This window comes from Diadema antillarum, unplaced genomic scaffold (genome assembly GCF_040938485.1).
Source record: "Diadema antillarum isolate AM-2024a unplaced genomic scaffold, OU_Dant_1.0 seq00000195_RagTag, whole genome shotgun sequence".
NCBI lineage: Eukaryota > Metazoa > Echinodermata > Echinoidea > Diadematoida > Diadematidae > Diadema > Diadema antillarum.
This window is the reverse complement of record NW_027271258.1, coordinates 1048618-1076123: the sequence shown is the minus strand read 5'-3', so window position 1 is coordinate 1076123 and position 27506 is coordinate 1048618. Positions and strand designations below refer to the sequence as shown.

General features: G+C 36.9%; 2 protein-coding genes and 1 long non-coding RNA gene across 3 annotated transcripts; 2 read left to right on the top strand and 1 right to left on the bottom strand.

Moving 5' to 3' along the window:
- The first annotated feature begins 1028 nt into the window (after positions 1 to 1028).
- On the top strand, positions 1029 to 4147 carry LOC139728744 (uncharacterized). Its single transcript, XM_071639683.1, has 2 exons — positions 1029 to 3839; positions 4142 to 4147. The coding sequence occupies exons 1-2, from the start codon at positions 1254 to 1256 to the stop codon at positions 4145 to 4147; spliced, it is 2592 nt and encodes an 863-aa protein (XP_071495784.1). The 5' UTR covers positions 1029 to 1253.
- A 523-nt stretch (positions 4148 to 4670) lies between these two features.
- LOC139728748 (uncharacterized) lies at positions 4671 to 8335 on the top strand. Its single transcript, XM_071639690.1, has one exon. The coding sequence runs from the start codon at positions 4731 to 4733 to the stop codon at positions 7317 to 7319; it is 2589 nt and encodes an 862-aa protein (XP_071495791.1). The 5' UTR covers positions 4671 to 4730; the 3' UTR covers positions 7320 to 8335.
- A 14570-nt stretch (positions 8336 to 22905) lies between these two features.
- LOC139728725 (uncharacterized) lies at positions 22906 to 27181 on the bottom strand. Its single transcript, XR_011710827.1, has 3 exons — positions 27092 to 27181; positions 24454 to 24604; positions 22906 to 22959 (listed from the first exon to the last, which is right to left on the bottom strand). It is a non-coding gene; the product is annotated as an uncharacterized lncRNA (long non-coding RNA).
- Between the last annotated feature and the right edge of the window lie 325 nt (positions 27182 to 27506).

Below are 27506 nucleotides of genomic sequence, written 5' to 3'. Positions count from 1 at the left end.
TTAAGAAGCAAACTTGGGGCGCCCGGATTCTGAAAGTAGACACTTTAGGGATTATCTATGTGTATATATCATTATTGTAACATTTGTAGCAGTGACGCAAATTTGATCAGAAAAGTACCTTATGAGTAGAATTGTCTATGGCGAACAGTGCAAATTTGACGAATTTGAACATATTTTGCCGTCTTGCAATTCTTCCAGACGGGATATCTCGAGAACGAAAGGTCGCACAAACTTGGGGCGCACGGTTTCAGAAAGTAGAGATTCTGCCCATTTTTGTGATATAAGAATCTTGTTCATTGGTTGAGCAGTCCTGACGCAAATTTGCAGTAAAGCTAGACTACCCAGTCACAATTGCTGTCATAGGGAACGTGTACAATCCATACGACACTACCACGTAACGAGACTACCAAGGAAAATGTGAGACGTTGACCTTCACTGTCTGCCGTCGTCAGCAGTGTGAATTCCTATGATTTCAAGCTTTTATTTCTCGCCAAATATCATTTTCAACGCAATATCCAGATACAGTTGTATGTGAGACATTATCTACATACATAGCAGCCTCATTAACAACATAAATGTTAAGTTTGGGAGCAAAAAACAACCAAATTTATTCCATATTCCGTCTCATTTTTCGATGATGGCTCTAGTCGGACTGGTGCATTTCCGTCGGAGGTGGTAATAATGTAAGTAGTTGCAACGGTCGCTTGCCACCAGCTGTCTGCAATCGGGCGCTTATATACACGTATTGTACAGATGTAATCAACTGAAATAATGTTGTAAAGGAATGATAAGGCTATAGACTATATCATTTTTATCAACTGTAGATTTAACCCAATTTCTGTCGCCTACACACACAACACACTACGCGTGAAATTATGTGAACATGATGTCCCTCCACGCACGGTGCTGCAGGCCACCCCCATTAACGTGTCGACTAGCCACGCGCCCCACACGCACTCACTTTCGCCAGCGTCTGCTACCTCGGATTTTCTGCGTGAATTAGGGCGAAAGTTTTCAATATGTCGTACTGCGAGTGTACGTACAACAACGCCTTAATTAGTACTGTCCGTAGGCTACCTACTCCATTGAATCTGAATGTCATCACCTTAAAACTGCCGCATTTCAACGTCCACTGTGATTTCGCTGTCAAGGCACTCGATTAAATCGGCTCTACTTAGCAAAATTGATCAGTTCATCCGCACATAGGTTGATCAACTTTGCGTGATTCTGTCTTAATAGGCTCGAATACAATTATGGAAAACAACTGTTCCTCAAAGATATGCCGTCGGCGTTGTCGTGACGATACGCACGACCCTGTTGAACAAAGATCATCAGATGTTTCTTATCTTGAAGATTATGGAGACGATCTCTGTGCTGGGGGCAACAATGACTGCAATCAATCACACGCTACATGTTGTGATGAACATCTCAGTGCAACCAATATACTCGTTCACCATGGAGCAAATGTGATGTCTTACAGACAAGGTATGACGGTATTACATAGTCCATGCCAAAACGAATATCCGGAATTCTGGAAGTTTCTGGTTGACCATAAAGCAGATGTCAATTCTTGCGACGAATTTGGGAATACTTCTTTACATTATTCAGGTCAATATGGACAAACTGAAATAGCAAAGGACCTCGTTGACCGTGGGGCTGATGTCAATTCCGCCACCAAAGATGGTAAGACTCCGTTACATTATGCCTGCAAAAATGGACATCTTAAAGTGACAAAGTTTCTCCTTGAACAAGGAGCTAATGTGAATTCAATCGACAACATTGGAACCACTCCTTTACGATGTGCATGTGAAAGTAAACAGACTGGCGTGGCAATACATCTGGTAGAACATGGAGCAGAAGTGAATTTTGCCACGAAAGATGGAAACACTCCTTTACAATACGCATGTCAACACGGACATCTGGAAATGGCAAAGTATCTTACTGAACAAGGAGCCGATGTAAATGCTGTTGATAGATACAATCGCACTGCCCTCCATTTGGCATCTTGGAAAGGACATCCGGATGTTGTTTCTTTTCTCGTTGATCATGGATCTGTTATCAATCATGAAAAAAGCAATGTCTCACAACCTCTGCACATTGCTTGTCAGTATGGCCACCTCGGTGTTGTCAAAATACTTCATGACCACGGAGCAGACATGAATTCTGTCGACAAGGAAGGACACACTCCCCTACAAATTGCATGCTACTATGGACACCCTGAGGTGGCAAAGTATCTTGTTGAACAAGGAGGTGATCTGACCTGTGCCACAAAAGAAGGAGAAACTCCTTTGCAATTTGCATCAAAGAATGGACACCTCGAAGTGGTAAAATATCTTGTTGAACAAGGAGCTGATGTAAATTCTGCCACAAAAGAAGGAAACACTCCTTTGCACTTTGCATCTAAGAATGGACACCTCGAAGTGGCAAAATATCTTGTTGAACGAGGAGCTGATGTGAATTCTGCCACAAAAGAAGGAAACACTCCTTTGCACTTTGCATCTAAGAATGGACTCCTCGAAGTGGTAAAATATCTTGTTGAACGAGGAGCTGATGTGAATTCTGCCACAAAAGAAGGAAAGACTCCCTTGCATTTTGCATCTAATAATGGACACCTCGAAGTGGCAAAATATCTTGTTGAACGAGGATCTGATGTGAATTCTGCCACTAAAGAAGGAAACACTCCTTTGCAATTTGCATCTGCATTTGGATATCTTGAAATGACAAATTATCTTGTTGAACAAGGAGCTGACGTAAATGCTGCTGATGAAAACACTTCCAGTCCCCTAATCCAAGCATGTTTGAAAGGAAGTAACGATATTGTGTCATTCCTTTTGCATAACAGAGCTGATATCAGTCCAGTTAATATCAACGTCTTAAAACCCCTACATGCTGCCTGTCAAGAAGGAAATATCGTTGTTGTGAAAATACTCGTTAAACAAGGAGCAGGGGTAAATTCTGTTGACAAATATAGCGACACTCCAATTCACTGTGCGTGTCGCTTTGGACACCTGGAAGTGGCAAAATATCTTGTTGAACGAGGAGCTGATGTGAATTCTGCCACAAAAGAAGGAAACACTCCTTTGCAATTTGCATCTAAGAATGGACACCGCGAAGTGGTAAAATATCTTGTTGAACGAGGAGCTGATGTGAATTCTGCCACAAAAGAAGGAAACACTCCTTTGCAATTTGCATCTAAGAATGGACACCTCGAAGTGGTAAAATATCTTGTTGAACAAGGAGCTGACGTAAATGCTGCTGATGAAAACACTTTCAGTCCCTTAATCCAAGCATGTTTGAAAGGAAGTGAAGATATTGTGTCATTCCTTTTGCATAATGGAGCTGATATCAGTCCAGTTGATATTAACGTCTTAAAACCCCTACATGCTGCCTGTCAAGAAGGAAATATCGTTGTCGTGAAAAAACTCGTTGAACAAGGAGCGGGGGTAAATTCTGTCGACAAATATAGTTACACTCCAATTCACTGTGCGAGTCGCTTTGGACACCTGGAAGTGACAAAATATCTTGTTCAACAAGGAGCTAATGTGTATGCTGAGACTGAATTAGGAGAATCACCTTTGCAATACGCATGTGAAAATGGACACCTCGAAGTGGCAAAGTATCTAGTTGAACAAGGAGCTGAAGTAAATTCTGCCGACAAAGATGGTAACACTCCTTTACATGTTGCTTGTGAAAATGGATATGTTAAAATGGAAAAGTATCTTATTGAACAAGAAGCTGATGTCAGTGCTACTGATGAAAAGTGTAGGAGTCCCCTCATCCTGGCATCCTTTAAAGGACACACAGATGTTGTGTCCTTTCTTTTGGATCACGGAGTTGATGTAAAGGATTCAAACATCAATACCGTGGATCCTCTGCTTTTTGCAAGTTACAACGGACATCTCGAAGTTGCTAAAATACTTCTAAATCATGGATCAGGCATGAATTGTGTCGACAATTTTGGAGACACTCCGGTCCATATTGCATGTCAAAACGGCCATTTGGAATTGGCAAAGTATCTTACTGAACAAGGAGCTGATGTAAATGCTGTTGATAAATACAATCGCACTGCCCTCCATTTGGCATCTTGGAAAGGACACCCAAATGTTGTTTCCTTCCTCGTTGATCATGGATCTGTTATCAGTCATGATAAAAGCAATGTCTCACAACCTCTGCACATTGCTTGTAAGTATGGGCACCTCGGTGTTGTCAAAATATTTCATGACCACAAAGCAGACATGAATTCTGTCGACAAGGAAGGACATACTCCCCTACTAATTGCATGTCAGGAGGGACACCTGGAAGTGGCAAAGTATCTTGTTGAACAAGGAGTTGATGTGAATGCTCAGTGTAAATTCGGGGAATCTCCTTTACAATACGCATGTGAAAATGGACACCTCGAAGTGGCAAAGTATCTAGTTGAACAAGGAGCTGAAGTAAATTCTGCCGACAAAGATGGTTACACTCCTTTACATGTTGCTTGTGAAAATGGATATGTTAAAATGGCAAAGTATCTTATTGAACAAGAAGCTGATGTCAGTGCTACTGATGAAAAGTGTAGGAGTCCCCTCATCCTGGCATCCTTCAAAGGACACACAGATGTTGTGTCCTTTCTTTTGGATAACGGAGTTGATGTAAAGGATTCAAACATCAATACTGTGGATCCTCTGCTTTTTGCAAGTTACAACGGACATCTCGAAGTTGCTAAAATACTTCTAAATCATGGATCAGGCATGAATTGTGTCGACAATTTTGGAGACACTCCGGTCCATATTGCATGTCAAAACGGCCATTTGGAATTGGCAAAGTATCTTACTGAACAAGGAGCTGATGTAAATGCTGTTGATAAATACAATCGCACTGCCCTCCATTTGGCATCTTGGAAAGGACACCCAAATGTTGTTTCCTTCCTCGTTGATCATGGATCTGTTATCAGTCATGATAAAAGCAATGTCTCACAACCTCTGCACATTGCTTGTAAGTATGGGCACCTCGGTGTTGTCAAAATATTTCATGACCACAAAGCAGACATGAATTCTGTCGACAAGGAAGGACATACTCCCCTACTAATTGCATGTCAGGAGGGACACCTGGAAGTGGCAAAGTATCTTGTTGAACAAGGAGTTGATGTGAATGCTCAGTGTAAATTCGGGGAATCTCCTTTACAATACGCATGTGAAAATGGACACCTCGAAGTGGCAAAGTATCTAGTTGAACAAGGAGCTGAAGTGAATTATGCCGACATAAATGGTAACACTCCTTTGCATTTTGCGTGTCAAAATGGATATGTTAAAATGGCAAAGTATCTTACTGAACAAGGAGCTGATGTAAATGCTGTTGATAGATACAATCATACTGCCCTCCATTTGGCATCTTGGAAAGGACACCCGGATGTTGTTTCCTTCTTCGTTGATCATGGATCTGCTATCAATCATGAAAACAGCAATGACTCAGAGGCATTGCACATTGCTTGTCAGTTTGGGCACCTCTGTGTTGTCAAAATACTTCATGACCACGGGGCAGACATGAATTCTGTCGACAAGGAAGGACACACTCCCCTACAAATTGCATGCTACTATGGACACCCTGAGGTGGCAAAGTATCTTGTTGAACAAGGAGGTGATCTGAACTGTGCCACAAAAGAAGGAGACAATCCTTTGCAATTTGCATCTAAGAATGGACACCTTGAAGTGGCAAAGTATCTGGTTGAACAAGGAGCTGAAGTGAATTCTGCCGACATATCTGAGATCACTCCTTTAGCAAATGCATGTAGGAATGGACACCTTGACATGACGAAGTATCTAGTTGAACAAGGAGCTGAGGTGAATTCTTCCAACAAATTGGAGATCACTCCTTTAGCAAATGCATGTGGAAATGGACACCTTGAAGTGACAAAGTATCTACTTGAACACGGATCTGAGGTGAATTCTTCCGACATATTTGAGATCACTTCTTTAGCAAATGCATGTAAGAATGGACACCTTGAAGTGACGAAGTATCTAATTGATCAAGGAGCTGAGGTGAATTCTTCCGACATATTTTGGAACACTCCTTTTTATTATGCATGTGAGAATGGACACCTTGAAGTGACGAAGTATCTAATTGAACACGGAGCTGAGGTGAATTCTTCCAACATATCTGGAATCACTCCTTTAGCAAATGCATGTGGGAATGGACACCTTGAAGTGACGAAGTATCTCGTTGAACAAGGAGCTGAGGTGAATTCTTCCAACAAATTTGAGATCACTGCTTTAGCAAATGCATGTGAGAATGGACACCTTGAAGTGACGAAGTATCTCGTTGAACAAGGAGCTGAGGTGAATTCTTCCAACAAATTTGAGATCACTCCTTTAGCAAATGCATGTGAGAATGGACACCTTGAAGTGACGAGGTATCTAGTTGAACAAGGAGCTGAGGTGAATTCTTCCGACATATTCGAGTTCACTCCTTTAGCAAATGCATGTTGGGGTGGACACCTTGAAGTAGCAAAGTACCTAGTAGAACAAGGAGCTGAAGTGAATTTTGCCGACAAATTGAAGAGAACTCCTTTTCATTATGCATGTAGGAATGGACACCTTGAAGTGGCAAAATATTTCGTTGAACAAGGAACAGAAGTTAATTCTGCCTCGAAAAATGGAAACACTCCATTACAATTTGCTTGTGACAATGGATACCTTGAAGTGACGAAGTATCTAATTGAACAAGGAGCTGAGGTGAATTCTTCCGACAAATTGGAGATCACTCCTTTAGCAAATGCATGTGAGAATGGATACCTTGAAGTGACGAAGTATCTAATTGAACAAGGAGCTGAGGTGAATTCTTCCGACAAATTGGAGAGAACTCCACTGGCAAATGCATGTGAGAATGGACACCTTGAAGTGACGAAGTATCTACTTGAACAAGGAGCTGAGGTGAATTCTTCCGACAAATTGGAGATCACCCCTTTAGCAAATGCATGTAGGAATGAACACCTTGAAGTGGCAAAGTACCTTGTAGAACAAGGAGCCGAAGTGAATTTTACCGACAAATTGGAGAAAACTCCTTTTCATTACGCATGTGAATATGGACACCTAGACGTGACGAAGTATCTTATTGAACAAGGAGCTGATGTTAATTCCGCGGACAAATATGGTATCACTCCTTTAGCAAGTGCATGTATTAATGGACACCTTGAAGTTGCTAAGTATTTGGTCCACCATGGGACTAATGTGAATTCTGTCAAAAATGGCACCAGTCCTTTACACTGTGCATGGCAGAATGGACATTTTGAAATTGCAATGTATCTAACTGGACAAGGAGCTGACATAAATGCTATTCCTTAAGAAAGTTACGGTCTTCTCATCTTGGCATGTATCTTACAGTGACAATGGACACCTTGAAGTATACATTCAACGTATCTTGTTGAACTAGGAGGTGATGTAAATTTTGCCGCCAACCTTGAGAAAACTCCTTTACATCATTCATGTCTAAATGAACACTTTAGAGTGGCAAAGTATCTTGTTGAACAAGGAGCTATTATGAAGTCTGAGGAAAAATGTGGGAAGTCTCCTTTACTATACTCATGTGAAAATGGACACCGGGATATCTAGTTAAACAAGGAACTGAAGTGAATTCTGTTACAAAAGATTGAAACATTCCTTTACAATTTGCATCTCAAAATGGACAACTTGAGGTTGCAAAGTATCTTTTTGAACATGGAGGTAATGTGAATTCTGCTGATAATTTTGGGAAGGCTCCTTTACACTATGCATGTGAAAATGGACATCTGGAAGAGGCAACGTATCTTGTTGAGCAAGGAGCTGATGTGCATACAGCTGATACTAAAAGTCGCACACCTCTACATGTTGCTATGCTTTTGGAACTACCATGAAATATGTATATATCTTCTTCTAGATGCAAAAGCAAAAGTAAATGTCCAAGAGGAAAAGGGATTAACCCCTTCACACATTACAGCAATTAATGGGCATCTTGAAATGGTGAAATATTTGGTCCTCAACAGTTCAAATGTCAGCACTGACAAAAAAAGATGGCGTTACGTGTCTTGAGTTGGCTATCCACAATAGGAATTACGATGTTATTGATTAACTTATCAAAGAGAGAGCTGATGTTAATTGTGTCAATTCTGCTGGTATCGCACCCATGCACTTAGCTTGTAGAAATGATGATGTTGAAATCGTTTCCTGTCTTGCTGACAATAGTGCTGACTGCAGCACGAGTGATGACGATAGTATCTATCCTGTTCAATATGCATTATTTCACGGAAATAGAATTTAGAGGTACTCAGGTGTCTCACTGAGAATGACTCCAGTGTAAATAAAAGGACTGAAGAGGGATTCAATCCTCTACATATGGCGTTTCAAGAAGACCACTTACAGGCGTCATGCTATTTGATACAAAGAGGAGCAAATATAAATGAAGCTAATGAAAGTGGCGTGACACCGCTACATATTGCTATTCGGAGAGGTGATTTGGAGTTGTTCAAATGTCTTCTCGACAATGGTGCGGATGCTTATGTTCCAGTGATGAATGAAGGAACACCTTTGTACATAGCGGTGAGAGCAGGGAACCTCCAAATAGTCACAGCTGTTGTGAACAAAGATGCAAATGTGAATGCAACCAATCGGAAAGGTCAAAGGCCTTTACATATTGCAATCCAAGGAGGAAATCTTCCGGTTGTTTCAATTCTCATGGAGTCAAGTGTTCGTCTTGACATTTCCATAGATACAGCCTTAGGTGTTGCAACTGCAGAAGGCCAAGTTCGCATTGTGAGACATCTCCTCAGCAAAGATGCTGATGTCACTGACTCAATAGAAGGCACGACACCCCTAATAGGGCAGCTGAGCATGGACATCTAGGTGTTGTCATCTTTCCGGTCACTAACGGTGCGAGGGTAGGTATCACAAATCTCCTACAGCGCTGTATGCAGTTTTTGATTGCTCTAGGAAAAGAGGGATCTCAAGATCCGTCAAGAACTCCATGTATAAAAATTTAAGTATCATGACGCCAGGCGAAATAAGCAGAAAGGAACGACTATGACAAGGACAAAAAACGGCAGAAGGGATGGAGCAGGCAGGAAAACAAACTAAAGATAGGCATATTAAGAAACTAAAGCGAGTGGTCTTCAATTCAGTTTTCAGGAGAGATCGCCAAGGCATGGGTAGAAACTTGAAGTTCAATTTAAAGAATTGCCAAATAGTGAAAGCCTTACTCTTATTAAAAAAAAAACATTTATTCATTCGTTAATTCATTTATATGAGATCACAAAAAAGATAATTCGTTCGTTTTTGTGGGGATTACTGAAAGATTTATTTCTTTGATTTAAAGGAAGGAAAAGTCAAATTCAAACATACATCATCAATCAACAGTTTAAAAAATCTCCTTAAAACATATATTTTATGAAAGTTTTCCATAGTCACAGATTAGTACGTCACCTACATGGTCTCCAGATATCAGATACCTTTTATGGAATGTAATAATGCAGTTATCAGTCCCTTAATTGTACTTCTCTTTATATTTAATGACTTCCAGTTAAGAATCAGATTGTGTTACTTCTTTATGAAGCTGACTTTCTTTCTTTGATTATACCTTATTGTTATGCGCAGTTGAGTATATAATCATGCTTCATAGAAACTGCGCAATATAAATTCACAATTATCATTATTAAGCACCATTTAGAGTGTTGTCAATGCTGTTCCAGAACCTCGAGCCATTTCTTCGAAGTAATGGTATGTGGTATTCAATGTATTATCAATGCAATACTCATTTCTTCAGGGATGTAATGAATGTATGCAGGTATTAGTGTGATGCTTTGTCTTTGGTATAGAGTTGACTATTTTTCCCCAATTTTTCTATGCTGTTGAACTGATTAACAGCACTAATTGGACAGGTTTCGCGCCATTGCACCTTGTCACATGGCATGGCCACTCATCTGTGATAGAGGCTCTTGTGGATCACGGTGTTGACCGACGTGTCTTCACACAGATGTCAGACTCTGTAAAGATGACAAATGACAAGTTGAATGCTCACTTTCGATAACAAAGGTATCCGCTGTACATTTTAAAGCAGTATAGTCACAGTTAAGTGTAGTCAGTCTATTCGTATATACATAATGTATACAAGTATATCCTATTTTTTGTGTACAATGTACAGTTGACTTTCTACAATTAATCTGATTTTTTTTTTTTCAAACAAAACTATCTCAAGACTAATATTAGGCAGGTGATGACGATCACTTGACCCAATGGGTCCCCTTGTTAAGCAAAGTTTAAGATTTTTCAGATTGATTTGCAAGAATTCCGAAAAAAAATCATTTCTTTTTTAAAGCAAAAGTAGAACATTTTGGTGATTTGATTATTGATCATTGAGCAGTGATTTACATCATTGTCCAGTGGTGACGTCACGAACTGCTGTAGTCTTCTCAACGATGGCAGCGCAAAAACTCAATGAAAGACATTTTTACTTGTAAATGGATGGCCAGATTATCTTCAGAACTTATTGATGTGTTTTGCTGATATTTCATCGTTTATTTTTATTTCCTTCGATTTCATTCTATTTCGTCACGGTACTGGGCTCAACCAGATGGCTGTATTTCGGTCTGTCCGGAAATTCTAAAAATCACAAGCTTATAACACAAATTAGTTACATAACAAAACAAAAAAGTGAAACATAGTAGATCTGTGGTACATGCATGAAGCTTAATTCCTATATTATATATTTCATATGTTAGCTTGTTACAAAAGAGAAGAAAGAATAAGAAGAAAAAATAACGCAAACAAATCTAACAAACGAAATTACAGGATGTAGACTGAAATCAGTTAGTGGAGAATAATCACCCCTGTTCCATGCATTTATATAATCAATCATTAATAGCTATCTAAATCAAACTATTATCTAAGTTTTTTTCCCACCCAAACCCTTTTACCTCATTTATTGACCAATTCTCAATTCCTGCCCCTAGTTATATATAACCTTGTGTGGAATTCTGGGAATTGAGATTTGATATCTGAACAACATTATATATTGTTCCTGCATTGAAAGAAAAAAAATAGGCCCTATAACATAAGGTACATCTTTTTTAACCATTGTGTACAGAAAACCTTCGAATTTCATGTTTATCAATCAACTTATTATGTAATGTCGCAGACGAAAAATACCAAATTCACTCCCATGACTGCTCGAAGAGCACGATTCTTTAGTCCTATTTCCATAGTTACCCATTCAATGACAAAATAATCATAATTTGATGACAAATTTATCAAACAACATTTCAGGGTTTTTTTGCTACCTCCTCCAAGGGAGGAGGTTATCTTTTCATTACCGCTTGTTTTTTTGTTTGTTTGTTTTTTTTTTGGTTGTTGTCCGTGTTCAAAATAAGCCGTAAACAGATTTGGAGGAAACTTGCAGGAAAGGTTGAGAATGACAGATTCAAGGAACAGATGATGAACCTTTGGTAGTGACCCAGAAACTTTCGTGGATTTAATAAAAAAATTTCAATATTTTGGCAGGTATATGAGCTCAACGACATACACATTGACATTTGCTTTAATTTATCTTATGTCATCCAAAGTATGGGCACTGAAGAAAATTCGAAGAAAACATTGTGACAGATAAAACCAGTTCATACATTATGAATTATGTATATCTATATATAACATGACCCTGGAAAGTTGAGGATTGATGAAATAACAAGAGGCTTGTAATGTATATTGTGGATTAGAGCATCCATATACGTATGATGGAATTTACTGTTCTCTATGGAAGAGCAAGGCCATTTGGTGGGAATTTATTACTTGGCAGAGGTCTGCCCTCTCAGAGTTCTTCTCTGGCTTTAGATAGCTCGCTTTAAAAAATCAATGTCTTGCTAATTAACTTTTGAACCCTCGTTGTTTTAATTTGCTTTAGGATACATGAGCCATTTCAAAAATGATTTTCATCAAGTAGACTTTGAATTCCTCTAGAATTGTATGATTTTAATCATTTCATAAACTACAAGTATTTTGGTAACAGTAAAAAGCTGAATCCTCACCTAAACCAAAACTATGGACCCACTATACCTTGTAACTTCTCATGACGAATCCCTTATGCATATACAATGTATTTCTCTTTATCAAACGCAGATCATTCATGATTCCTTTGATGGCAATGTTCCACCTGAGAAAGCCCTTATCCTCTACTTTCTTCATCACGGTGCAGACCCCAATATTACCGACTGCAGAGGGAAATTCCATCTGCCATATGCACTTGATGTTGTGCATAACTTGATTATAAGGTGAATTTTATATTTGATTTAATAGATATCTAGATGCTTTGTACGTAAGTAGTATAACGACTTAATATCATTTCGGGGTGTATGAATTGTTACGACAAAGTAGTAATTATCAGATTTCAAACTTAAAAATTTACCAATATTTCTTTTTCATAGATTGTTTGTTTTAGCATATTGAAACTTTCCTTAAAACTGTGCACATTTTGTATTATGTTATCTTGATCATGAAAATGACATCTGATTGTATTCAATTGAATTGATATAGTACTTTTAACTTTTTGACAACATGAAAGGCAGTTTGCTGCTTTTTCTTTACTTTTTTGGCGTAAGTTCCTTTTTGAGATAATGTACATATTAATTCTTACTTGATTTTAACAAATGCGGTATCGATATGCTGAAAGAGCGATGGAACCCAATTGTTTGTGTATTATACCATGTTATATTCACCATGGCTATAAATGATATGAACAAGGCAACTGGTACAAACATACACAAAAATTGCAAATTATCTTAGAATACTGACGTCACGAGGGCAGTGTTACAAATGTGGGTACCATCATATTATGTGACCTGCAGCAAGCACTACAAGGTGTACAATCTTCGGACTGAAAGAAAAATAAACAAAATAGTAGTGCAACAAACCAAATTCCAAAGCCTTTTTGTCGTCCACATAAACAACTTTCTCAAAATATTATCATGTTGGGAAACCATGAAAAGACTACTCCTGTTTTTGGCTGCTTCCAGTCTTTGTCAATGAAATTACTGTTCAATTCAAATTGTATTTGTTTCTGTTTCTTCAAAATACTTTTTTTCTTCTTTTTTTTCAATTGTTAAGAGAGAATAGAACACATCAGCAAGAGTTGCGGAAAGTCTGACAATCCGTTTAAAAGTTATTTTTTTCCTGCTTAGTCACTGCTGGATGGGAAAACTACTACAGCTTGTGATGTCATATGTGTACAACGATATGAAGAAAATATAAAAAAATCAAAGGTATTTTCACTTTTCTTGGATGATAAAAGAATACTTGACTTCCCTCTTCCATAAGGCAAGGAGGAATAATATTACCCTTATCATACATCAGTGACGAGTCGAGGAAATATTCACTTTTTGAAAAAGTATAATTTCGTGAAATTATCTTTATATTTACCTTTTTAGGGTTGTAGGCATCAAACCCACAAATCACAAAGGTAGATTATCAGATGAGATCCAATAACTTTATAACATTGGCTGAATGTCCGAATAATTCTGTGTCCATCTATCCAACATCGAACTCGTGGGCTGTATGTCCTATGGGCCAATTTTCAATGTCGAACTCGTAGGCCATTACTCGTGGGTGTCGGTCTAATGGGACGACCCCGTTTTATTACCCAGTGAAATTCAGTTGATGAAAAACAACAAAAATATGCTTAGTTGAGGTTTTTTCTTTCTTTCAACATGTGTTTGCTTTTGATATTCGGGCAAGTATTGGGTGCGGCACCTGAAAGTCAAGTTCTATAGCCAGCCCCTTTGGAACATGTTAATTATCAGGGGAAGATGTGAAGACTTTGCAAAAACCGATAAGTCCATATTTGCCAAATGGAGATATTTGCGATTAAAGGTCAAGAAAAATAAAGAGAATAATAAGAACATTTTTGCTTTTTTTGACCATAACTTCAAAAATGTACCTTCATATGTAGTGACCAATATATCATTTAAAAGGTATTATTTTGTACTTTATGACAGAGACGGTTTTTCAAAATCTTCAAAAATGGACTTGTCGGTTTTTGCAAACAAACTCTTCATGTTTCCATAATCGATGAAGCACATGTACCTGAATTAAATATCACTGACGTTTGTTAGATATGTTGTAATGCGACATATTTCTGCATAATATGTGATAATTTTTATATAGCATACTTCTGCCCTCCCCTTGTCTTGTGGTCTGGTCTAGGGCTGAGAGTGTTAGGGATCACTCCAAAATCTTCGAGTGATCCCTTAGGGCACTCCAAAATTAGTGAAGGTGAAAATTTTCACTCAAAATTCACTCCAATTTCACTCGAAATTCACTCTTTTCTGTTATTCACTCCTTCAAGAGTGAAGATTTTCACTCTTCCTACGTCTGAACAACGTCACGTTACGTGTGGCGTTCTCCAGGGAAGTATCCTCGGGCCTCTTCTGTTTGTGGTAACAGGATGACATTTTGGACGTTGTACAACATTACGCTCTATTCCTATACGCTGACGACACTTGCCTTTACTATGCATCAAACAATCCTTATGACTTTTAGAAAAGAGTTTAAATCAGGATTTAACGGCGATTACGAACTGGCTCAGGTACAATCGACCTCTGCTAAGCGGGAAAAGTGTGGATACATTATTGTCACACCTATGCGCAAAAAAACCCCAAAAACAAAACACACAGCTCTTTGATAACATTAATGTTATGGTTAATGATTTTTGCGTACAACAAAGAAACTCCTGCAAGTATTTAGGTGTGATCCTAAACGACACTCTCACATAGAACAATCACATTGCCAATGTAAAAGCCAAATTCTCTTCTGCGGTGTACTGCTTCAAGAGAATAAGGCCATGTATGCCGCAAGACGCCGTCCTTATTTTATACAAAGGGTTTAATTAAGCCCCATTTGGATTATCGTTCAATTGTGTGGAGGACTGCCTGTAAAAATCTAATTAGTCAATTAAGTGTTTTGTAGAAAAAGACTCTACGCACCATTTTGCCAGTAGATAATTGTTTCGGAAGTCGAGCGTGATATGAATTATCTGGGATTGAAGCGATTAGTAACCGTTGCGAAATGCCCAATATTCATTTTTTAAATACTCCATCAGTTATTGCCTCCATTATTTGTCAAAAATAGTTAATAAAAGACAAAGATAATATCTAAGCAATTCACGTAGTGTCATCACACTTTAAAAACCTAGAACAAGTTTTATGAAATTTGGGTGTATTTATTCCAGTGGATATTCAATAACCTCCCTGAAAATGTAAGAATAATATAATAGGGAATTCAAAAGCTTTTGAAACAATACTAGATTATGTGTGTTAGTATGGATTCATAATTGTGTTTGAGCTAATTTGTCTGCTTTATGTGAACCTACTTTGTGTGCTGTCTACTTGCTATATGGTTTGCATGGAAATTTCTGTGCCTGTGTTAGGATCGTTTGTTTGTTTGTTTGTGTGTGTGTGTATGTGTGTGTGTTCTAATGGATAGAAACGAATTAGGATGCATGTTTTGTGTGCACAAAAGGGGAAAGATCAATCTTTTGTCCGTCAGTCGTGGTCAAGATCAATAAATATCTCAAAATGCAAGTGAAGGGTCATTATACTTCCTAGACGATAGCGTGAGAAGAGGAGGCATAATATACCTAAACCAAACCTGCAGAAAATGCCAGTCAGTTACAGTCAGCCTTAGTAGTGTCCTTGTTCTATAGAAAGACTCTGTTCTTTCCCACATACTTCGAAACCGATACCTGCGGTAAAGTGAACTCTCAAATTTCTATAGTACATTGTATGCTTGTCCAGCACACTATGTCTTACCATGATTATTTCTCACATTGTAGGAATTTCAATCGCTCTGCTGAACGAGGATATCAAGTTTCTTGGAGTAATAATAGATAGTGGTCAAATATGCAATGTTCAACAGGAGTACTTGTAAAGATCAAAACCATGACGGAATTCAATGCGAGATAAAAATCAGCTTTGTCACCCATAGCCAAAGGCACTGTTCTTAAAGTAGCATATTGACATGCTTCTTAAAGAATCCCATTGTAATTCAAACTGTAACGTTGTCAAAGTTGTGCCTATATAGACCAGCTCACGCTCATGCCCCTAAGTCTATATTTGTAGCTTTTACACACAGACGTCGTTTGATGCCTTGAAAAACAAGTTAAAGTACTTCACTCCTGCTTCAATACTTAACCCTCTTGATCTGTCAATCGTTATCAATAGCACGCACATCACTTTGACATAGCAGTTGAAGTCTCTATTACAAGACATCTATTATTAGCTTTGATGTGATATGATGTGTTTGTCATCTTATCTATTCATCGTTAGAAAGCAAAACTCCTTTCATGATTGGAGCATGTAATAAACAACTCGTACCACATTGTTTGCCATTTACACTTTCATATCGTGCAATGTTCATGTTTTCTCGCTGTCTGCTTTGATAAACTAAAATCGACAGCCCACTGACCAAGTAGTTTCATACTGTTGCTCAGCAGTCATTTTAACTAGAAAGTTGCTGTTTCAATCTGTTGATGTTTTTCACGGTAATGGTAAAGACCGTTATAGGAAAATTAATTTGTGTTACCTCATCAAGACTAGACTGTAAAATGTTAAAATCTCAAGACCAGCAGTAAAGATGGAAATGTAGGAATGTCATTTTGATAAAACGGGTTCTGATGTGTGGGTCTGTTCAGTGCATTGACCTCCCTTCTTTGTGTGTGAAATGGGATATTCTAAGCACCATGATAACACCAACTAGGGTTAATCGTTGATACAACCATAATTCGCTGCACTTAATAACAACATGTTCTGAGTATGCCAAAGTAGCAAGTTCCGGATGCTTGATTTTAATGTTTCTGTTGGGTTTCAATGCAAAAGTTTGACATAGGCCTATACATGCTTTATGAGTAAAGAAAAAACGGAGAAGATAATCATGACACTGAAAAAACTCACAAAAAAGGAGAAATATTGCTTTGAATTTTAACTTTCAAAAGTATGATTATAGCATGTTTATATCTGGATAGAATTTCTCTTTTTGACCTAGCCAATTTCAGACTTAATCAGTTTTGACTTTAAAATACTTCGTTTGTTGTTATAGTGAAATATTTTTGAATTCTAATAAAGCATAACCTTAATTCCACGAAATCACGTCTAAGTTTTGCCCGGAATTTCGATTGACTTTCGAGCGCTTCGTGCAAACATTCACTGCAATTTCGAGCATTGAGCTTGAACAGAAATTCAGCATTTATTACAGCAACAGTTTTATGCCAAACCCCAAATGAATTTGTATAAACACTGTTACAGGTAAGGTATAACCCCTGGTAAGAGGCTACTCCATTCCCGACAGAATTACGAAGTGGGGTATACAAGCTGCGGGTATGATAACTTTTGTTTATAAGTTATGATCTTCTTGATGGCAACCACATAACAACAGCAGAATTAATGATTATGTAGCCCCTGTATGCATTTGTAGTAAATTATGTTATTCTAAGCTGATTTGTATGTTTGGTTGCTTAGCATTGTAAAGCGCTTAGAAACATGTTGTATTAAGCGCTAAATAAATATTTTATATTATCATCATTATTATTATTATTATTATTATCATAACAACTGGTATCGTCAATGCAGTGGATATTTTCTTGTGCAAGTCATTGTAACAATAACTGAGAAAGATGAACATTAGAACGTTTTTCACTACAGGAACCAAAAAGAAAAGTGGTATTCGTATTCTCTTACAATAGCCACTTTTAGTTTGGTACCTGGATTGTGTAATTCAACTACCAGTATAACAACAAATTGAGTTTCCTTACATCGTAGTGCAATCTATTGTAAGCGCATGGAGAGGAAGTTTTCTCACATATGACTATATACATCGAACGATTTTGTTTGTTTCCATCCATTGAATCGGCACATCTAAGTCAGCGGTAAGTTATCTATTGGATTTTAACTCCAAACACTTTGTAAGGATTCAGCTTTCTGGAATCATGCATGCAGCTAAAGAAGCCTAAAGTTTAACTTGCTTAGAATGTCGTCAGCTTTCACTTTAATGTTTGTTGATGTTTTGCATATGGCTGCAGTTTATTCTTTAAAGTATCCATATCAATTTCAATTTTTGTGTGTTTTTATTTTCTGCATTACTTTCTTTGAGGTAAAATACTGTCATAATTTTGAAATAAATAGAATAAACATTCAATACCAAAATTATATTTTGGAAACTGTGTGTTATTTTAAAACTAGGAGTATTGATTAACTGAAATCACTTGGACATGCAATATAAATGTGGTTTATACAAGCGGCTGTATACATTTTTCTTTTGTTTGATTATTCTTAATTCGAATTTCGTTTAATTTCATGTCAGAGCAACAGAAACGTTTACAGAAACAAAAACAAAGCATCATACAAAGACAACCTGCATTATACACAAACATAAACATTGTTCAACATAATGTCAATCTTTCACTATGTAAGGACAAAATGCAGTAACACCAACATTGTGCAAACTAATGTCAAACTTTCATTGTAACTCTTGAAACCAAGGAAACGAAATCCACTTTTTTAACACATATTCTCGCAAAAATACATAATCATGCAGATCCTTTATCAAACACACACACACACAAACACAAAACTGTTCATGTTGGTCAGTGTATCTGTAATTTGTGACGTTAAAAGATCATATTATCTTCAGGTGCTCCTCGTTTAACTCTTTCTTTGACAATGGGTCAAATATGCTTAAATTTCATTTAGAACCCTACGGAGAGAAAATGAAGGTGGCGCACAGAGGGTTAATTCAGATCTTCATAGTTGCATTCAACAGGAAGACACGCAACAAAACTTTACATCCATATTTTCTTATCATTCCAGTCTGATTTACGACCTACGTGCTTTTGCGAGGTACGAAAAGAAGTTGAAAAGAAAAAAATGTGTTTCAGGTGAAAAAAGACAAATTGTTTGGCTGATAACACTTTGCGAACAATCGAAGGATTTGACTGCAAATCTTATAAAACTATACGGCGTGAATGTGACCACGATAGTAAGTCTAATAAACAGCATCCGATCTAACAAAATATTCTCGGAATTATACAAAGAAGTGACGATTAGCAAAGAAGTCTGATTCCGATCCCTGGCCTCCAACACCTCCATAGAGTATTTTCCATATGCAAAATGTAATACATGTAATGAAAAATAACTACCCTGCCATATTTTATGTATTTACCAAAATCTGGCTAATTCTTTCCGACTCTCTGAGGTATTTGACAAGCAGAAATTTTGGAAAAAAAGATATATTATGGTGGACTGATGAATGAATGGACAAGAAATGGTTAAGGAAGACTATCCATCTAGCATCAGAAAGGAGAGATCACAATCTCAATTTGTGAAGTGAATGCAAAAAGTTAATGACAGCAACTTTGCAACAGAAATAATGTTCTCACAGCGTTAGATTTATTTTTTTTTTTTCAGAAACAGCTGTATTTGCAACAAACTGAAAGAACTTGATAGATATACAAGTCATAATGCTGGAAAGTTTCATAGATTTAACAATGTATTTACATGTAGATTAAAATTCAAACATGTACACACAATAATAGCAGTAAAAATTATAAGATGGCAATGGAGATTTTAGCAGTACTGTATTGACAGCAAATTGAAAGAATCTTGTATTGTAAGTATATAAAAGTCATCATTTAACAAAATGTACCGTTGGTGAGTTGAAGAAATATATAACATTAATAACAAACTGCAAAAAATATCATTTCACCACTTCGTGTAATTCATAGAAAATACAAATCCTTACGCATACCATATATTCGAAAACAATACACGAGAGTCGAAAACAATTGTATTCAATAACGACTTAATAGCATAGATATGACAACTTAAACTCATCATTTTCTGTAAACTGATATCAATGGAAAATGATAGTAATATGTTAGAGCATATATTTCCCTTTGAACATAAAACAGCATGTACTTATATTCTAACTGCAAAACTTAAAGCCCTGTATATTACATACATTATGTCGCAAAAAGATTAATGAGTCAATATTTTACATGCAATTTCAGCAGCATCAATAGCATAGGGAATGTACAAATATGCACGTATAAACATCCATGTATAAGCATTCAAAGATTTACATAGGCCAGACACATCATGGAGACCTGCTGAAAGGCGAACTTGAAGTCATCATCTTTAATAAACAAAGTACGAACACCTTCAAAGTGAAAATATGTTTAGGAGATATATCTCATTATATACAGTGTAAATAATCATTCAGAAACGATGGATTTATTTCAAAAGAACTACATTATGCGCACATCAGAAGCATCTGAAAGGTATGTGAAGACAGTGTACATAACATGACTGTTAATGCAGGTAAGTAATATGTTGCGTTCGCATTTCGGCATGTTCATTCTAACATGAATATAAGTTCTACGACAGAAACGTGGAAGCAATATAATTATAAATTCCAAATAACTGGTAGGTTTCTCTTTGATGCCTCACAATCTGAGTTTGAGCCTGAGTTTTTTTTTTTACTTATTACAACATAACAAATTATGTACAAGAAGATTTAAATGTATAATGGTGATTTAACAGTACACTTCTGTGTTAACATCAACATTGATACGTAGCACACGTAGATGTCCAAACAATCTATGAAGCACATTAAATACATAATTCATATATGATTAAATCAAGTAGAACCCCTTTAAAAAAAGGTCTTTACTGAACTTACAATTGATGATAATAATGTTCACAATGAGATTGCTAAAAGAACCGAGAGATAGCATAATATCTAGCAGGTGTTGTTCATTTAACACGTGTTCCAACATAAATAAGATGTTTCCAAATGCTTTCAAAACGTTATCGATTTGTAATACCTTGGCTTTACAGATTGAATGTGTTTTGTATTTTGACAATACTCTTCCAGATCACGTAGCATATTCAACTTACATGAATATACTGATGGAATGCTTAAGTAATTCAAATATATCCACAACCCCCGTTTTTTTGTTTTTTTTTAACAGGGGATCAAAAGGTGTTCTGAGTGGACTGAAGGTGACAGCTCCGAGATAAAAATAAAGAGGGAAATGTTTATGCGTACCAGGCTACTTCATGTTGTGGAAGAATAAAAATATGCAGTTATTGTAGTACACGTCCTGCTGAGGAGTTCAAATCTGCTCTGATGCTCTTTTTACAAACCTGAGTAACACAAACTGATTGCAGGAATTAGATCAAACATCTTTGTGGAGATTTATACAAAAGGGAATCTGCTGAGCTTACACATTGAGAGCAATAGGATTATGACGATGACTTACAAACTGTCCAAGCTCTGAAAAATGGCTAACAACCTGATCGAATTGTGCAGAAACATTTGGATCACACCTTTGCATGATTTCAGTTCAATCTTTCCTCCAATCCTCCAAGCCCGCAGTCCTCTAGGGCCACCCTAAGGTCATCAAAGTTACCACCGGTGTCATTCTTCCAGTACTGTAGACATTGTCGCATAGCCACGTTAAAGTCCCCATTCCTCTTGTGAAGAGCCTTGTCAGCCATATCAAAATCAATGTTTAGTCGGCCGGAAAAATTATAGTACTGGTCTGTTGGTATCAAGGACGACAGCTGCTGAAGTTCGCTATTTGATGCCTTGTGACACCTGAAATCAGTTTTTGGCATCAAGCATGAACATAAATTACCTCGAAAAATGCACCGAATAACATTAACAATGGTCTCAGATCACATTTCACCATTTACTGGAGGAAATAAATTTCCTAGATTTTACGCAAAGTACAGTGAACTTTGAACTTCATTTTTTACCTATTTAGATAAGCATATGTATACAGCAGCCACCCAAGGGAGACAGAAAACATGGTCCGTCATAGACAGGCGGTTATAGACAGGTTCTTTAACATGTTTTTTTTTTCTTTAGACAGATTTGTTCTTAGTGGTCGTACCAAGGCAGGTGTCCCATGTAGACAGGTCACCGCTAAGACAGGTTTGACTGTACCATTATCATGTTCATGCCGATAATTACAAATGTTCGAACCTGTTCAATGACATTATCTTACAGGTCCAAAGTCAAATGAGCACATTTCCACTTCATTTCCAATCATCATATATTGACAAGTTTCATGATAGCAAGACGCAAACCCCAAACCATAATGCCTCCAGTACCCTTTTCAGTTCAGCTCCACTTGATTTTATTTGGTTTTTTTTTAATGAAAGTCATACATATATACACTGAGCAAAAAAACCCTACCAAACACACTTTTGTAGTGCATATCTCTCATAAGATATGTGGTTGAATTAAAAAAAAAACTATGTTAAAGTTAATTTAATTGGCTATCGACCTGGTAGGTCAATACAAAGGGAAACTTTACAATGAGTGAACACATTTGTTCTTATTTTTCAATGTATGAAAGGAAATATTGCCAAAATTGACAAGTTGTCATTCATGCGTAAGTACATTTCTATATAACGATGAGAACAAAAACAACTTTACACAATTTGAAAGCTGAATTAACTTCGAGAGTAAACCTAGGATCTCTATATTGATTTTGTATTTCCCAAAGATAAAGGCAAAAAAAAAATAATAATAGAGAAATTGAAGAATCTTACGTCAAATCCAAATTCAAATGGGACTTTAAGAGGCAATTTCAACAAAATTGGTAGAAATGTGAAACGTTATTTTAAATTAAGAAAATTGAAAATGATATTCAGTTCTTGGATTTGTCTCATAAATTTGTCAATTCCTGAATTGAATATAGAAATATAAATATAAGAAAAGAAATTCTGTCTATTTTATCACCCCTGCGATTTACAATGCTCTTGATATTAAACAAAATCAGGCTTTGCCTTATTGTCAATTGAATGAAAACCGAAGTTAAAGACAGAAATCCTAGATATAATTATATTTATTTACCTTCTTCCACTGCTACTTCTGGCACTGTTTGCTTCTGTATGCTCTGCATTTCCCTCTGATGAAATAAATATAGAAAACACTACAGTTTGTCTGAAATCAATACTTTTGCTTTCAACGCACTGATCTCACTGATTGCAAACTGTAAAAGTTCAATACAATATAACCCAACCCAACCCATCCCCCTCCCGATCCGGAGTGTCCATACGGCTTCTGATGAGCACCAAGTAGGGAATTTCAATCACATATGAGCATTATGTAATAAACTTAGCAGTGAGTGATGGTAATAACAATGAAAATGGCCATTGCACAAAATCCATATAAGAAAGTGTTCAATGCTCAGCAAAAAAGTTCCTGCATAGACCTGAAAGAAAGAAAAGACGAGTGGAATATGTGGACATTTGTATTTGTATCTTGTACTGTTTGACTTTACATGAAGCAAATTTCATTTGTGCATGTGGGCTACATTGAGTATACACCTTTTCTGTGTTTTAAGTATGATCACGACTGAACTGATGTATTAAAATAATTACAGTGAAACCCTTTCATTCTTTGTAATAACGTAGTGGCAATGATTTGGCTTGCTATACAGAACCTGGGCGTGTGTGCAAATCAGTAATGTGTGCTGATATCTGACGTTGTATCTGGTGCCGATGTATATTCGGAAGATATGATAGTGATGTTTTATTATTTTGATACAGATATAGGACCAAAGGCATGATAGCATGAAATTTAGTATCTAAATATAATAACTACCCAAGTCCATGAAAGACCGTTTCGAGTAAACTTGAAAATAAACTTCATATCTTTTTTATTTGTCCAAGAATATTCTGTTTAACTGTGATGGGAAGGCAGCATTGCATACACAAATTAGAAAATGCATTATAATGCCAATTAACATTTACATTTTGTGAAGAGGCCATTCTGTCTGATGGACTTGGTCATTCCTCGAATCATATGGACTTGGGTCGTTCTTTGAATCATAAACGTACATGATATTCTGCTATAGAGATGACAGAAGGATGAGAAAGGGTGCTATAACATGAATGAAAGAATGACCCAAGTCCTTCATTCTTACATTCATATAAGATTTAACTCATTCATTTCAGGCACTTCCGGGGGGAATTAGGATTTATCATTTATACACAAGATGAGTCCATGCATTAGCTACAATTTCCCATGTCAAACTGAATTTGGCCAAAAATTGGACTTGGGGTGTTCTTCTATTCAGGTCTCCAATTGCTTGAATGACATTTGGGAGACATTGATTTAATGATTTTTATTAAGAATCTTAATTAGGAAGGAACCCTGCATTACACACAACAACAGATTCTTCATGAGATCATTTGTGAGAATAATCTCTAGACTCGGAAAGAAGGTTTATAATTTTTCATTTATCACATATTTACATCAAGCAAGAAGAGTGAATAAAGTCATTACAGAGCCTTCTGCTTGCAAAATGTTCCTTAGATCTCTGTTGAATAAACATGTTTAATTTCACATTACCTATGCAAACTTAATTCTCATACCAGGAGTACAAGCAATGACTTACCAGTAAACTTCACCAGGAATCGGATTGTTTTTTGAATGCATTGTTTCACATCAAATGCAACTGCTATGTTCTTTACGGACACTTCCTGAGGTTCAGTGAAGAAAGTGATTTCATGTCTGTTCAGCCAGTAGAATGAGCGAATGCTCATTGTCTGCGTGTTCAAACAAAACAGAAACGTGTAAGCAGTTAGATTTTACAGTAGCAGCAAACATACATGAACTATTCTACAGACCACACACAGGTTGGACACATCCATGCAAAAAAGTCTATGAGTAGCGATTATAATAAAAATGCATAGAAATTTTGATGACTTGAATTGAAAAAATCCTGATCATCAGGTAATCATCAAGTGTATCTAAATACTTATGTGCATTTTATTTTTTCATATTATGTGTCATTTACGCCAACAACAACAAAGAACCTTCCACTGCCATCAACTGTCAATGACAGGACATGTAACAATATGATTGATAAAAGATATTTAAACGCACCATCTCTTGGACTTAGCATAACACGTTTCCCTCCGATGTGTGTGTGTGTGTGTGTGTGTGTGTGTGTTTTCATGATGTTATCAGTAACACGTGCAAGTTATATGCAGTATAGGCAAAGGCGCATCAGAATGTTTTGTTAATCGTATTCGCACTTCAGCAATGACGGCAAAAAAATGATGTCATTGCCAGAATCTTGGTTTCGGAGGAACGTGAGACATGAATCTCGATATCAATTTAGCAACACAAGTGAAAATTACGGTATCTTGGATCAATATAAGAAAATATGCATTGGCATTGCACAGTTCCTTTAAGATCTAGATTCACTATAATACACGCCATGAAATTTTGAACGAAGTAAGTAGCAGGGTGTATAACAACAAGTTCTTCCATGTTTGCCTGCGATACAAATAAAGATATATTACATAGGTTCAGCCCTATTCCGTATGTCACAGAGAGTATCTTTATTAATATTTTGCATTCTTTAAATATCCGGGCCAGAATGACCCGGAACTAGGTTTGTTGGGGTCACACATCGTCAGATGTTAGAACTGACTAGGAATGTGGTCATTCAGAGTCATGAATTGGGTCAGGGTGATCCCATTTGGGGTCTTCATGACCAAATTCCAAGTCATTTTTGACCCGAAACGGTGTGTGACCCTAACGGACCCAGTTGCGGGTCAGTTCTGACCCGGATTTTTTTTTATTAAAGTGTGTGTACAGCAGACAGCACAGGAAAGCATTTAATTTCACCCTATTAATGTTGCTGTTATAGATTAACAATATACTAACGTTCTGATTCTGCAGGTCAGCCACTTTCCGAGGGAATAAAAAAGAATGGTGTCCATAAACACTTTAATCGCATTTTAAGTTTTCATGACAGTAGGAAAGATGAGAGAATGATATAATAAGATTGGCATGATCACAATATCCCATATGCCATCTCATCCAACTGCATTAAAAGTGGGTGTTTTCGTGCGGATTAACTTAGGAAGATACTAATTTGATGTCTTACATTTAAATAATAATCAGTAAAGAGACATGTATTTAATAAACACAATTTCTTCTGGAGATACAAGTTACGATAAGAATGTGTTATTTCATTTCAGTTGTGTGAAGTGAGTAACCAGCAGGTAACCCCAGCTCAACTGTTTTATTCAGAATACTATTTGGGGTTTGTATGATGATTGAGTAAAGTAGGAATTCTTTATTCAGTGCTTTCTTGTAGTTACTTTAAGTATGTTTGAAAAGATTCAAGGGAAGAGTAATGTCATCTTTGTGACTGTCCGTATTAAAGTGCTCGACGGTGTTTTCTCCAGTTTCCACTTGCAACAAAATATTTATACATATCCTTGCACTATTCATGCTTTTGTAATTTGACACAAGAACGAGTAATTTGTGAAAACCTTACAAGTTGTATTATACGAAATTACACACTCAAACCTATTGCAAAGCTATTTCAAGCACATATCCTGAAACCTCGGAGGATCCTACTCAACGATATAAAAGCTGGAGTATTCTGTGTGATGCCTCAATTGAGAGTAAATGTCACACTAATGTTATTTTCCTTGTTTAAAAGTATGCGCTATAATAAAAATGATGAAGAGGGGTTTGCAATGATATAAATCATTTGTATGTAGTCCCTCAATAAACTGATGTTTATCGGAAGAAAATCCAACCGAAGTGCTCGCGTGCTCCTTTTTCGAATTTTACATTATTTTCTCTTCTTTTTCTTGTTTCATGACTTTCTAGCCTTCTTCTTCCCTCTGTCCTACATCTTCTCTGGTTCACCTTTTATCCTCCCACTGACCTCCAAATTCTTTACCTGATTCTCCCTTTATTCTTGCAGATACAACGTAGTGTCCCTGTCTCCTATTCTCCCGTCTCCATTACATTCGTGCAACCTCAACTTCCAGCTTACCGCTGCCCTTGAATGTCATTATCAGCCTTCCGTACACTCTCCCTATGTTGTTTTCCTCCTCAACTATTCTTTTTCTAGAGTCTTCTTTCGCCACTCAACAGTCCTCTTAAAAACTACGTACACATGGTGTTACTGAAAATCTATCTTCCTCAAATGTTTCAATAAATAAGTATAAACAAACATAAAGTAGAAAGCAGCCAATCATTTATTTGAAGCATAAAACACTCACTGCATCATCCGCTCTCTCCTTGTTTACAAACTGGGTAATGTTGACATCACCCTCTCGCCACCTGACATAGAACTGTTCACCATAGCCATCACGTGCCTCAACGTAGCCCTTTGCTGTCTTCTCATTTTGAATTTCCTGCAGCAGAAAACAAAAGTCATTCATGAACATGCAACTGCAAGACATTTGTTTCTTCATCTCTCTCTACAAATAATGAGGTATGTAATGGTTTTGTAGCATCATCAAAGTTTGATAATGTTGTGATACTGGTCACTGGAAGGAAATATACAAACTAACTTTTCAGTATTATAATGTTTTGATGAAGATTCTGCTATGATAGACAACTCAGCCAGCTTTTTTCACTCTTTTTTTTCTCCACTTGCTCGCCGCTATTAGTAAGGCAGTTTTCACCAGCTTT

What these genes read in the sequence shown, in the direction of transcription:
- LOC139728744 (XM_071639683.1), top strand. Translation starts at nt 1,254, where the DNA reads ATGGAAAACAACTGTTCCTCAAAGATATGCCGTCGGCGTTGTCGTGAC.
- LOC139728748 (XM_071639690.1), top strand. Translation starts at nt 4,731, where the DNA reads ATGAATTGTGTCGACAATTTTGGAGACACTCCGGTCCATATTGCATGT.